We start from the raw sequence: 14,890 nt of genomic DNA, 5'->3' as shown, positions 1-14,890 counted from the left end.
CATTCCATGATTAGCACATTCTTGAGTTTATACCTGGCCGTCTTAGTAACTGTGGTTTTAGTGGGGGTTTTTTAGCAGTTCTCATCTTATACCTTACAAAACATCCTATTATATTAGATACAATAAGTGACAGCCAGCATGCATCCAGCTGTAGAAATCCTCTTGTGTAATCTTTTGAAACAGAGCTCTCTCAGTTAAATAAATTGCTCTACTTATTGCTCTACAGACCCACCCGGTTTCTGTTTTTTTTGCCAACCTGCATTTGATTTTCATTACTTGCTTGTCACCATTTTGTACTTCCTTGCTGACTGCTTTTGTGAAGGATACATACCAATCATCATAGAGGGTTTGCTTATTTTTTCTTTTGAAATACATCTTTTACCTTTTTCTTAGTAGAGCTGTGGGGGAAAGAAATTGAATTGGAGTTTGCTTCCCACAGTTAACAAGAGATAACCTATTAATTGTAATCTAAGTTGCATTACCTAGCCTAGCATTTTTATAACCATAAGAACCAGTAGTCTGCATTTCTTATTACTTCTGGGCATTTTATATTCTAAATGTTTATGAATTGTGGAATCTTTAACAACAGATTTATCCTGCAGCTCCTGCTTCATTTCTCTTATACTGGTTATGGGTGTTGCACTTTAATGAGCTTTCTATAGTAACAAGTGATACCTTAGTATTTCCAGGGTAAATGCAATTTGCACATGACTGTTGGAATCTGGGGAGGTTTTCATGTGTGGTGGTCACTCACTATGCATAAGGATGCATGTAGTTTCATGTAGAAAGGGGTATTTTAAGGTTCCACATGCTGATACCATGCTTCCCAAATTGGACCTGAAGCCATTTTGGTGGCTTTGAAGTAGGTAGGTATTTATGAACTTCACAACCAAAGTCTGGATGTAGTGCATGTTCATCCACTTTATTTTAAAAATACATTGCAGTGGTACCTCTGGATGCGAACGGGATCCATTCCGGAGCCCCGTTTGCATCCTGAAGTGAACTCAACCCGTGCGTGCACGGGTCGTGATTCGCCGCTTCCGCGCGTGATTCATTTTGATCTCATGCGCGAGCGGTGAAACCCGGAAGTAACGTGCGCCGTTACTTCTGGGTCGCTGCGGAGTGCAACCCAAAAATGTTCATCCCGAAGCTACTTCAACCCGAGGTATGACTGTATTAGAAAATTTTGAGGCTTGCCTATTAAACTTCCCTATTACAAGTATGTAGGTAAGACTTTAAAATTAGTACAGTGGTGCCCCACAAGACGAATGCCTCGCAAGACGGAAAACTTGCTAGACGAAAGAGTTTTCCGTTTCGGAGGTGCTTCGCAAAACGAATTTCCTATGGGCTTGCTTCGCAAGACGACAATGTCTTGCGAGTTCCTGCTGGTTTTTTTTCCTCCCCCCCTTTTTCTAAGCCGCTAAGCCGCTTATCAGCTGATCCGATCAGCAGATAATCCGCTAATCCTTCAATGGGCTTGCTTCGCAAGACGAAAAAACCGCTAGACGAAGAGAATCACAGAACGGATTCTTTTCATCTTGCGAGGCACCACTGTATTTGAAAGACATGACTGTTTCTTTTGTGTCGAAGAATCTTTCCCTGGCAAGTCAGCAGAACTATTTAAACCTTAGTTTGATTATTTATAAACCCAACTTGCTTTCTGATTATTTACACATGAGTATATGCAATGTGTAGAGCATTTCTGTAAATGACATTCACAGGAGCATATTGACTTTTGAACGAACTTGGTTTCCTTCTCCCCCCATCTGTGATTCTCTAGGTGGCTATCTGTCATGTATGATTTAGTTGAGATTCCTGCATTGCAGGGGGCTGGACTAGTTGACCCTTAGGGTTCATTTCGGCTCAACAGTTATGTGATTCTGTGAAAGGCAATTATGCCTTTGTATGTGCCACCATACATAAAATAACTTGCTATTCTATATTACACGTTTGTGCAAATTACTCTAATGATGTAAATCTTGATAAAAACTGACACTAAAGTATTTACAGTTCTTGAGGGCAAACCTGTTGCTGCTCAGACAGCTTACCCTTTAAAGGTCAACAGTGTCATCCAATGGTGACTGTCCATTGGTGGAAATTAATGGAAGGCATCAGTCAGCAGAAGTGGAAAGGAGGCAGTTTTAGTGATCCCTACCAATCTAAGTTGAGGTCTTTCAGGGGTTCAGCATCTCCTTGAAACTCACAATGATCAGCAAAATGCTTTGAAACAATCTTCTGTTGTGATTAATGTATAAATTACACCTCAATCCTGTGTGCTACTTGGTATTGGTTTCTATGTGAATAATAAATTTTTAAGTTCAGTTCAATATTACAGTGGTACCTCGGGTTACATACGCTTCAGGTTACATACGCTTCAGGTTACAGACTCTGCTAACCCAGAAATAGGCTTCAGGTTAAGAACTTTGCTTCAGGATGAGAACAGAAATCGTGCTCCGGCGGCGCAGCGGCAGGAGGCCCCATTAGCTAAAGTGGTGCTTCAGGTTAAGAACAGTTTCAGGTTAAGTACAGACCTCAGGATCGAATTAAGTACTTAACCCGAGGTACTACTGTATTCTAAACTTAATAGCTTTCAGTTTCCTTTAAAAACTATAGGTAACTTGCAGCTTACGTACATTTAACTTGTGTGCAATCAGCTTTATGTACTCATCAAAATAAAAATAAATCAATAAAAGGGGACAGAAAGTGGGCAGGCATCTGGGAAAAAAGACTTTGGCAATCCCACCAGCCATTGAACCCATTTTGTTTTGACTATATGTGATTTTGGCATAACTGCCGAATAACTTAAGAGTCGCTTGTAATTTAAATGTAGCTAGTGTTCCATGTATGAATATTGAATTATTTCTTTAGGTTACTCTAGTGGTGCTCTTTTTACTTGCCAGTTTCAATGTGCAAAAAATATCCAATATAATGTGGTTGTGTGTTTTTTATATGATGTGCATATTAGATTTTTGAAAGTGTTCTCCAGTTCAATCAAAATAAAAAGGGATCGTCATAACTACAAAAGCAACTTCTTAGTTATTTTAAGTGCAGAATCCATGACTGATAGCTTTGTATGCTAATACAGCTCCTGCAAGGGAAGTAGGTCGGGTAAGTTGTGTTTTGCTGTGTGTCATTTGCAACGCTTTTGAAACATCTCCCATATTTTTATTAACGTAGTGTTGCTCCAAAAAAGCTGTTTTCTCCCAGGAACACTCTACTCCAACACCCAGTTCTATGCATTCACCAGATGGTGGCTTTTCCTGCCATAGCAGTCTTGAGGGCAGTATCTTGAGTTATTTCACATTTTAACAATTATCCCATCTTGCTATACACTGATGGCTTAACAGTGATAGAAAATGAATAAAAAAGTAAACATAAGACAAACATTTAAAGGAGCAGGATCAATAGCTAGCAAGTCTCGCAGCAGTTCTCAACCTGTGGGCCCCCAGATGTTGTTGGACTACAACTCCCAGCATTCCTGTGCTCTGGCCTTGCTAGCTAGGGGTGATGGGAGTTGTAGTTCAACAACATCTAGGGACCCACAGGTTGAGAAAGGCTGCAAGGCAATACTTTATCATTTTTTTAAAAAACTCTCTGAAATATCTGTAGTCCCCTAAAGCCCAAGCAGTTAAGAAACCAAGTGGCCCTCTTTTAGAAAGGATTTCCCTGAGTGAGGAGTACTTTTGCTTATATAACCACTCACCACACCTTGGATAACAAGGGAACACATAACAGGATATGATGCTGAACTAAATGAATAGGAGTTTCTGTGGGAGGAGTACCCACAGAAGGAAGTACCTTAATATTGTACCTTAAGGTACAATAATGTTTAGAGTCAAAGCTAGCTCTCTGAATGGAAACCAAATAAGAGTCAGTGAAGATGAGGCAGTATAGTGGAATGCTGTGCTCCATACCACAGACTTCAGTTTATAGTTCTGACAGATGCATTTGAATCATTTAGGTTTCCAAATGCTCTTCAGAGATAAACAAATCACAGTATTCTAATATGGATGTTTTAAAAGCATTAGTGGCACATCTTTTTTTGTCTAGGAAACGGAGGGTGCAATTGGCATACTAGCCAAAGCTGGTATAAAGTGTTCCTAGCCAATGTTAATTCTTGGAAATCCAGGAGTGGTACCTGATCTAGAAGCGCTCCCAAGCTGTGGACCTGATTCTTAAGGGATAGCAGTGTGAACCCATTCAGAGCAGGTTCTGTGACTATTTTAGGATCATGTAAGATGGCTTTGAGTGCACACAACTGTGACAATCTGATACAGTTGTCATTGCAACAAATTTGCTGCTTTGTAGTTGGTTTAGTTGTTATATGAATGGACAGTGTATTCTGATACCTCCAGTGCTTAAGTTATTGAGAATGGGGAAGTAAGGAGGGGGCCTTTTTAAAGTCTTGAACCCTCCGAACTTTAGTTGAGACTTGACACAACACCAACAGCCTTCTAAAACACTTGGTGAGTGTTCCCCCTTGCTGCCACCCCCGAGTAACATGAACATTGATTACCTGGTCATCCAGTCTTGACAGTTAAACTTCAGATGGTTCAGAAAAGAAAAATCCCAAGACACACAAAAACTTGATTTAGTTCATAAGCACTTCTACTGTATTTTTAAACAGCCAGTGCAATATTAAGAATTGAGTGACTGGAAATAAAACATACTCATCACACATCCTTGGGTCTGTCTCCCTAGGGTAAAACCATCTGTTTATTTACACTCCTTTCTTCTTGGTTTTTAACTGCTTAGCAGATCTATTTAGCAGATCCATCACCTGTGACAACTAGCAGTTTAAGCCCAAACATTACACATTTTATTGACTCAAACTATTGGTCCATCTAGCCCTTTACAACAGTGGCTCTCCAATATCTTTCCTAGAGCTGCTGCATGAGGCATTTTAGGTACATATGCCAGAGATTGAACCTGGGACCTTGTATTTAAAATGGAGTTACTTGTGCTTTAAAACAGTCACAAAAACTGAGCTTCATATAGGGGTTTTGACTTAAACATATAAATTTTAAAAAGCTGTTAAGGAATGAAATGATCAGTGACTTTGAACTATTAAATCACATGTACACAACTAATTGCATATCTGAAATAAGAGTGTGCATAAGGTACTTCCAGAATTTTAGCTACAAACCAATTATATAGAAGTCAGGGCCAAACCAGGCAAGACAGAATTTCCAGCTTTTAAAAAGTAAAATAGCAGTTGTGGAGGGCAGGGACTGATCAAGACTGAGATCACAAGTGGGGGCAAAGGGCTAAAGTGTCCCTACCCTGTCCCACACTAGTTTCTTGATCCAGATCAGGGTCCCTGCACTGCTAATTACTTTAAGAAGCCATTAATGCAGTTGCTTATTCTGTGAATGGTGACTTGCCTGGTTTGGCCCTCAGTCTTAATAAATGACCTACTATCTTTCATACGGAATTTTCAAATTCCAGATCATTATCTTATGCAGCATCTGTGAAAATGGTCATGATTAGGAACTTTAGAGTACAGTCATACCTCATGTTACGTTTGCTTCTTGTTACATTTTTTCAGGTTGCGTCCCGCGATGGCCCGGAAGTACTGGAAAGGGTTACTTCCGGGTTTCGCCACATGCGCAGATGTGCAAAATGACGTCATGCACAGAAGCAGCGAATCGCAACCCGCGCGTGCGCAGACGCGCTGCTGGGGGTTGCGTTCCTTTCATGTTGCAAACGGGCCTCCGGCATGGATCCCGTTCGCAACCAGAGGTACCACTGTAATGTTCTTTCTTATTTAAATGAAGGACCCATCAAGCTTGTCACTGTATCCAGGAGGATCTAGTTTCAGATAATTGTATGATGCAGATATATTTTTAATATTTTGAAGCATTTAGCGGTAAGAGAATATACATTCTTAATTCTATTAACCTTAATATAGCTCAAGCAAAATTGGATTTGCTAGGTTCTGTTCACTAGCCTGATTTCAGGCACTGTCTTCAGTGCTTTTCAAGGCATGTTTTCATGATGGGTGAAGGTTGGTTTGCAATGCACCAGGTGTACTCTGACCATAATACTATCGCCATTAATAGAACTTAATATCCTTTAAAGCCTTTTTAGTCCTTTTGATCCTGTTTATGTTGTTGACTGTCACCAGCACTTTGGCAGTAAGTAAGCTTAACAATTTGGTTGTGTGCAGCAAATAATTCCTTCTTGCTTATTTTAGGTTCCCTGCATGTTATGCTCTCTCGTACAGAGCACCATGCAACACACTAAACAAATGGTGTTTACCATTCTGTGTACTGGCCACGACCCTATTTTCCTCCATTCTATGCTAAATGGTTCCCTTTCTCTTTCATACTGTTGATCTTATCTCCTCTTACTTTGTGCCTGCCTTTTATTACGCAGTGTGTATGATAAATGATTGCTTTTTTAAGGCATATAATATATATTTTTATTTTCTAAATAACCTAGTTAAAATTAAGCTTGAAAAGAAGCGAGTTCAACCTACACTTATTGGGTCAGGCCTGGTATCAGTGGTCGACAGCCAGGTTGGGCATTGGTTGAGGGTCCCAGGTCTCAGAAGGGCCTTACTGCCAGGCCCAGGTGACCTGCTGAGGCATTGCTTGGCTTTCAAACTCTGCTTGCATCCACAACAGCCAGTTAGCTGCCTGGCCCCCTCAGCTGCCTTGCCTGAGCTCTGAGAAGGCGTCAAGGGGTTCCTTCTCAGAGCCAGAAATTCTGGGCGATGCCTGTGCTGCAACTGTGGTTTGCCATGACTGCTAGAAAGACCAGAGGGGGGGTTTAAATTAATTGCTGAGGCAAACCCTAGCAGTGGCACAGGTATTCTCCTGGTCACCTCACCCAGAATGGCTCACTGTCACTGAAGAAGAACCCCTTTGGCTCCTTTCTCAGAGTCAAGTGCTGAGGAGGTGGCAAAGAAGCTATCCACATTGCTGCTGCTTACTGCACCAGTGAATTCTCTTTCTTTAAGTAAAATGGGTGTAGGCAGAGAGCAGGAAGAATAGGCAGTAGCAGGGTGAAAGAGTATGCTGCAGAAAGAAGGATGGAGGCATTGGCCATCTGAAGCCTGGTGCTATCCCTCTTTTGGGTGTTATCCAGCTTTAGCCATAAACAGCAGACCCACTGAAATCAGTGAACTTAAGTAGTTTAAGTCCATTGATTTCAGTGGGTCTACAGGCTATGGCATACTTGGACAGTACCTATTCTCTCTTGAAAACGGAAAGATCAACAGTTTGCATAGTTCTCAAACTATGAATATTTGTGTTCTCTAAACAAAGACAGTCTTTGTCTTATGCACATGAACTGCTATGTCCAGTAACTAGCAGCTGTGTCTAAGCAGTAAAAGAGATGAGAGCTGGGAGTTGAAAAAAGAGGAAAAATGTATTTCTGGGAACTCAGAATTGTTGCAAATGTGACAATTATGTAGCAGTTAATAAATATCAAGATTTTTTTCAAGGGCAGGTGCAAGTCTTTCTCAATATCCTCCCTTTTTGTTTAATATTTACATAAATGAGGTCATCTGTTAACTTAAACATGAACTTCTCTCTCTAGACTTTTGTATGGCTTTCAGGTTCTGATTTTGTCTTGCAGGGCAATTCCAGAAAGTGGTGCTGAGAAATGTATACAGGATTTCATGTTGTCTTTTCCACTGTGTGCTTTTTAATATTTACATGAAACTAATAGATATAGTTTGAAGTGCATTGTTCAAGACAACAGATTACGAAAATAAGAACCTTAAACTTTAAGTGCAGCTAATCCTCAGTTATGAGTTAGCACCTACCTTGATCAAAATGGCATGCAGATTAGTTGCACTTTCTAGTTTTTGAGAGTTTCTTTGCATTCTTCTATGTTAAATAACTTGCTTATTGGAGCATTAGCCAGTAACTTCTATCACAGTGAAGATGTCAGTTTAGTTGCAAAAAATCAAGTCTTGCTAACAATCACTCAGTCACGTTTTAGTGCAACAGTTGAGAATCTCTACCCCACAAGCCTAATGAGGCCAAATGGACCTCCCCATTTGGTCCACAGCATAGTTTGGCCCAAACCACACATCTGTCTTATCACCTGATGTCATATGATGTTGGGCACATGGCAGGTAAATTGAAAACAAATAATTGAGATTGCAGTCTAAATTGTGTACTTAGTTATTTCTCTTCTGATGCTTGTGGAAGTGGTTGTATTTGAATTTGACAACTTTATTCTGGAGTTCTTGATTTTTCCTTTTGAAGTTGAATCACCTGACATCATACGATGTACTGTTACTGACAACTGGTGGACTGCCCTTCCTACCTGACAAAGTGACAAGTAGTGGTGCTGTGGCTCTGGCCCACTGGCTGAACCCAGTTCCCCACCCTTGGTTTAGTGCTATGTAGGCAAGTCTGAGAGCCAGAATTAAGTGTTAGGTTTGTGTGTTTCTCTCCCCCGTTCCTGCTCCCACATGACTTTTAGGCAGACTTTTTCTTCCTTCTCAAAGACTCCTAAGTAAGTCATGGAGTAAGAGGATGTCCACTTATGGATTTGGGACTAGGTAAGAAATAGGAAACAAAGAGTAGAAATACAGTGGTACTTCGGGTTACATACGCTTCAGGTTACAGACTCCGCTAACCCAGAAATAGTACCTCGGGTTAAGAACTTTGCTTCAGGATGAGAACAGAAATCGTGCTCCGGCAGCATCAGGAGGCCCCATTAGCTAATGTGGTGCTTCAGGTTAAGAACAGTTTCAGATTAAGAACGGACCTCCGGAACAAATTAAGTCCTTAACCCGAGGTACCACTGTAAATGGACGGGATGTAGAACATAGAGTCCCCTAGGCTTTAGTATTGGGACCATTGTTTTTTAACTTGTTCATAAATGATTTAGCCTTGGTGTGAACAGTAACATAGCAAAATTTGCCAATGATACCCAATTGTTCAAAGTGGCTTAAGCAAAAAGCAGTTGTGAAAAGCTTCAACAGGTTCTCTCATAATTGAGTGAATCGGCAGTAAAATGGCAAATGCGATTCAATGTAAACAAGTATAAAATAATACATCTTGGGGCAAAAGCCTTATTTCACACATACACTTATGTGGTCTGAACTGGTGATGACTGACTAGGATGAAACCTTGTGGTTGTAGTGGATGGCTAGATGCTGCAACCTTTCATCATAGAAGAAACCTTTCCCAACTCTACAATATCCTTTTTGAGGTGAGATGATCAGAACTATGTACAATTTTAGTCGGGAGTAAAGGCGAGTAAGAGGTGACATGATATAGGTTTATCAAATTCTGCATATCTTGGAGAAAGTAGTCAAAGAAAAGTTTGACTCATAGTGCTAGAACTCATGGACTTCCAGTGAAGATAGGAACCAAGACATCTACAAGCGAATTAAAAGAAAGAAAGAAGGCAGTTTTAGAAGGCCAATATTCTGTTTCTCACCATCCATTCGGGGGAAGAATGAAGAATCACAAGTCCTGGCTTATATTATTTAAGAGCAGCTACAACAGACCTAGATTAATTAAGCAAAGACCAGAAAATCAACACCAGGGGTTTTATTGATCGTGTACATTTAAATCTTTCACTTCTTCCAAGAAGCTCAGGGTGTTGTATATGCTTTTCCCATCATACCCCATCATACGCTCTTTAAAATTAAATTTAAAATTCAGAATCCCACCCAGGAAATTATAATTATTAATATTAATAAATATACATTTGTATCTCTCATTTCTTCCAACCTGGAACCCAAGGTGGCATACATGAGGCATCAATCTCTTGAGGCACTGATCAGACAGACACCTCCTTAACTTCAGCAACACTAGAGTTCTCCTGTGCTTTCAGGCTGTGCTCTGGGACCGGATTTTGTTTTGTTTTGTTTTGTTTTGTTCAAAATCTGAAATTTCAAGTGTGATTTCAGGTACTGTAGTGCCTTTTGGCAAACTGAGTAAAGAAACTTAATGTGACACTTCTGTGGCTTTTCTGTTCTGTCAGAAAAATGAGAGACGGCCCTATTTCTGATCTCATTTCTCAATAAGGCAGCTTTAAAACCACAGGTGCTTGCTTTGTGTAACAGGCAACGTGGAGGAAGTTACATTTATACCATAAAGTTAGTATGAAGGCAGGTAGGAAAGGTAACAAGCTATGTGACCACATCCTGGGAGAACATCTTTATTTAGTACTGTGATGCAGTATCATCTTGAATTATTGCCTCTTTGTGAGATAGATAATGGTTTTAAGTATTAGATTGCAAAGTGCATGTTTCCTTAATCAAGGCTGATGCAACTTTCTAATTAACAGTGTATTAGAACATATTGGTAATATCCTGCCAAAGGCAAGAGCCATTATGATGTAGTGGTTACCGTGTGGGAGTCATAAAGTTTACTATGCTTCTAACCGTTGCTTTGTCTCTTGAGCTTAGTTACAGGGCTGCTGTGAGGCTAAGATGGGGAAACCACATACAACACCCTGAGCTTCTTTTAATTCATTTGTAGCTGTCTTGGTTCCAGGAATTAAGGTTGACCATACCAGGTTTAATGTTCCAACAGAATTAAAAACCTGAATGTCTTCCAGTGGCATTAAGTATTATTTCCTTATAGTTGTCCAGATTTTGAGCTGCTAATCTTCTAAAGTTCTTTGTGTGAAATTTGATATGAAGCCTGCAATCTAGCAACCAGTTTAGAATCCTGGGAATTGTGGATTCTGTGTTAGGGGAAGGAAAATGAGTTGACAGTCTTTGGGGTTGGAAGTGATCCCAATAACCCAACAAACTGTTTGCGCAGCCTCCTACTATTGTGAACCACCCTGAGATCTGCGGGTGAAGGGCAGCATACACATTTAATGAATAATAATACTTTTGCTAGCTAAAGTCCAAAAATGACTATGAGTGCAAGCTGTTACTTAGTCAACAGTGTAGAAGCACCTACTTTGCTTAGTCTACTCAGAGTCCCTACAAAAGGCGACAGTGCGCCTTAAAAGTTAGCATGTTTCTCCTCATGCCAGACACTTAACCATATACTGCCATTGACTATTATATTTGTCCTCCCAGTACTTCACTGCTTCTTGAAAATCATGTCCAAGTGCTACAAAAACATCAGGTTCAAAATGAAGCCTGAAGGAAATGTTCATATGTTGCTGCCCATTATTCTTCACTTGGCTTCTGCATTCAGCATTACCTATGTTCTCTGCTGTCATGTTAAACAAGAATTTTGTAGCTCCCCGTAAAATAGCCTTATAAATTCTTCATTGCATAGCATATGCTTAACTGCCTCCCATAGGAACAAATGCAACTTGAATATTTTTAACTTTAGCTTCCTTGGAAACCTGCTGAAATGCACTGTGTAAAGACATTGGGTCAGATCCAGACTTGCTTTTCTGCAAGTGTAAGGTGTCCTTCTGTTTGTGCAGGTATTTCTGATCCAGTGGGGGCTGTTTCTGGTGATAGTGTTTCTGATTTTCCCTGTAGCGCCCCGTGTCACCTTCCACACTGTCCTAAAGGGTCCCCCAGCCTTTGGGGGCTAACAGAAGAAGAGAAAATGAGCAAATAACTTCCTGCCCCCAACAAAGTGACTTGTGAGTCGCACTCATTAGATTTCTGGATCTAGGCCATATTGGGGTAAAGTTTAAGCATATGCCATAAAATGTGAGCAAAGATAATAATAATAATAATAATAATAATAATAATTTATTATTTATACCCCGCCCATCTGGCTGGGTTTCCCCAGCCACTCTGGGCGGCTTCCAAAAGAATATTAAAATACAATGATACATCAAACATTAAAAGCTTCCCTAAACAGGGCTGCCTTCAGATGTCTTCTAAAAGATGCAACTAAATTTTGCAGAACCAGTTTGTTTACTTCTGAGGCAATTTCAAGTATTGTATTTTTCGCCCTATAGGGCGCACCGGCCCATAGGACGCACTTATTTTTTGGGAGGGAAATAAAGGGGGAAAAATTTATTCCCCCCCCCCAGCCCCAAAGAGCAAAGAAGCCACGACAGCAAGCGGGATGGATCCCGTTCGCTGTCCTGGCTTCGTTTTTAGCCTGGGGTCGGGGGGTCCGGGAGCGAAGGCGAGGTTGCGCAACCTCGCCATCGCTCTGGGAGCTTGCGGGGCTGGGGACGGGGGGAAGTCGCAGCTTCGCCATCGCTCTCGGAGCTTGCCGGGCTGGGGGGATAGCTTCCTGAAGCCTGCATTCGCCCTATAGGATGCACACACATTTCCCCTTAATTTTTGGAGGGGGAAAAGTGTGTCCTATAGGGCGAAAAATACGGTATGTGTTTATATCTGAGTGACTGGGAATAAATTCAGCATTTGATCCCACACCCACCCTGTCTCAGCAATGCAGCAGGATCTGTTCCCTGGACCCCAGTTAGACAAATTTATCCCATTCTTACCTGGGTTAGTTCCCTTATCAAACTTTGACTTTGTGAAAGCTGTAAAATATCTTAACATTGCAAAAGCCAAATTCCTGGAATGACCTGTGTGGTGAGTGTTCTGTTATGAAACCCAATTTAAATGCTACTCCAGAGAACTATGAAGTCAAAGCACTTAGAAAATGAGAGACTGCATTGCTGATGAAAGCATAGACAACCACAAAAGTCATGTCTATGCACTGCTTTTTTCCGCTTTTATTTGTTAGAAAATTATGAATGATTCGGCATAAGTGTTTTCAGGACAAATATTTCTTTCTGGGGTGGGAGGTTTTGTGGTCAGATTGGACTCTCATGTATTCAGTTTAAAATTCAACTCTAAATATTTTTCTATACTTGCTTGGCTTCTGTTCCCATTCGAAACACTTAATTGTGTGTTTGATTCTAAATAGTGCTCATAAGGCTACTTTTGAGTTTACAGTGCACTTTTTGAAGATTGTTCTCTCTTTCACAGGAAAGATGATAAAGATTATGCTCTAAAGCAAATAGAAGGTACTGGAATTTCTATGTCTGCATGCAGAGAAATAGCAGTAAGTAATTTTAATGGTAAATTAAGCCTTTTTCATTAGTGAATATAATTTCAGTTATGGCCACTTGAAATACATTTTCATATATGGAAGATACAGTACATATTGCATCTAAAAGCTTTATATTAAAATACAATTCAATTCGCTGCATCTCCAGGTAGGATTGGGAAAGACCCCTGTCTGAAACCCCGGAGAGTTTCTGCCAGTCCAGTGAGTGTGTACAATTGTCTGATTTGTTATACAGGAGCTTTGTGTGATGCTATATGGAAACTGCAGTTGATTAGTGCATAATGCCATGATTTGTATAAGCATAATTTCAGTAGCATCATTGCATCCCGAGGGAGGTACATTTGACCTAGTTGTAGTCTGGTTTATGTCTTTATAGACATAAACTCTTTATACCTCTTTAATTAAAATGAAGCCCATATTCTTTTTTCTTTTCTTTTGTTCATTCATTCTTTGTTGTGGATTAAGAGCATCAAAGATTAATTCTGAAAAACCAGCATATTTAAAGAACTTAAAATTATAAAAAGAATTGTCGATTCTATTTTCTGGCTTGTGTGTGAACACCTTCCTAATGGATAGCATTTGTTTTACAGCTGCTTCGGGAGCTGAAACATCCAAATGTAATTTCTCTGCAAAAAGTGTTTCTGTCTCATGCCGATAGAAAAGTGTGGCTTCTCTTTGACTATGCGGAACATGACCTTTGGGTAAGGAAGTCTGTTTGTTAGCAGGTAATGGGCTATGGTTACTATTGTTTGGAAACCAATAAATTGGTCCTGCAGCAGATTGCTCATCTCTGAAGCATGCTACAAGGAAAGAAAAGACCCAAGTGATGTGTAAACCACTCCATAGTACACAGTGTTCCTTTCATTTTCATTCTTTGAAATACACATTTGTCCTTGATTTGGGGCAACTTCACACATTGCTTCAAACATGGCAGTTTTCTGTGTGGGAAGCTCTACTCTTTTCCACTGTATATTTAAGCATTCTGCATCAGTTAAATGTCACGGACTATGAACATGAAGAATCACACTGCATTAAAATCTTTTAGATAAACATCAATAAATGCAAACAAAACAATCAGCATATAACAGCACAATTAACCGTTGGCATTGTTGTTGTTGCTTTTTAAAAAATAATAGGACCCAATAAATACTTTTCAGTGCCTGGTGAAGTTTTTGCTTGTGCCTAAAAGAAAAGAAGTTGGTACCAAGCATTAATGAGCACAAAAATTACATGATGTTGTTCTTTGAGCCTGGGTCAGCAACTAGTTTGGCCAGAGGGATGATTTGGAGAAGGGAATGTATGTGGTTGGGCCAATATTCTGCCTTCTAGTCCCTGAAAGTGGTTCTTAAGCAAGTCCTGAGCAGCTCTAATACCATCCTTCAAAGGAATTAATTGACCCAGTTGCTGGACCTTATTTTGAGGAGCCTCATTTATGTTGGGTTTTTAGTAGTGATTTGTTAAAGAATAAAAGGAGAATTCCCTGGATTTTTCCGTGTACAAATGTATCTCTGCGTTATTTGTGGGGCTTGCCTGCCATTTTTACATGGGTAGAATGTGTCCTTTTATTTAAAATGCATCTCTGGGTTATTTGTGGGGCATAGAAATTCGTTCATTTCCCCCCCTCCAAAATATAGTCTGACCCCCACAAGGTCTGAGGGATAGTGGGCCGGCCCTCTGCTGAAAAAGTTTGCTGACCCCTGGTCTTAAACATGGGGGCGTCTTATACATGGAAAAATACGGTACTCTTTGGTGAGAGAGCCCCAGCAGATGTTTAAAATCACAAAACATGCAGCAAAGTAAACTGTGGAAATATAGGCTGTTAGACCTTTAAAATAACCCCTTTTAAGCTTCTTCCAAAGTTCTCCACTTCCCTTAGCATAGAAATAAACCACACATATAGTAAGTTAAAAATGGTTTACTTACAAACTCCTTAAAGGTCAGATTCATGTTCTTTTCCATGC

At 40.2% G+C, this 14,890-nt stretch overlaps 1 protein-coding gene across 3 annotated transcripts in view; it reads left to right on the top strand.

Annotated features, from left to right (window-relative positions):
- The window catches only part of CDK8 (cyclin dependent kinase 8), a 40,905-nt gene that overhangs the window by 1,958 nt on the left and 24,057 nt on the right, over positions 1–14,890 (top strand). For all 3 annotated transcript variants that reach the window (XM_081197976.1, XM_081197975.1, XM_081197974.1), the window contains exons 2-3: positions 12,848–12,923; positions 13,520–13,630. In XM_081197976.1, coding sequence (XP_081054102.1) covers positions 12,900–12,923; positions 13,520–13,630 — 135 coding nt within the window. In that variant the 5' untranslated portion in view covers positions 12,848–12,899. The remainder of the gene's footprint in view (positions 1–12,847; positions 12,924–13,519; positions 13,631–14,890) is intronic.

Source organism: Podarcis bocagei, assembly GCF_964188305.1.
Source record: "Podarcis bocagei genome assembly, chromosome: 6".
Taxonomy (NCBI): Eukaryota; Metazoa; Chordata; class Lepidosauria; order Squamata; family Lacertidae; genus Podarcis; species Podarcis bocagei.
The sequence above is the reverse complement of the archived record's forward strand: the minus strand, read 5'-3'. Positions and strand labels throughout refer to the sequence as shown.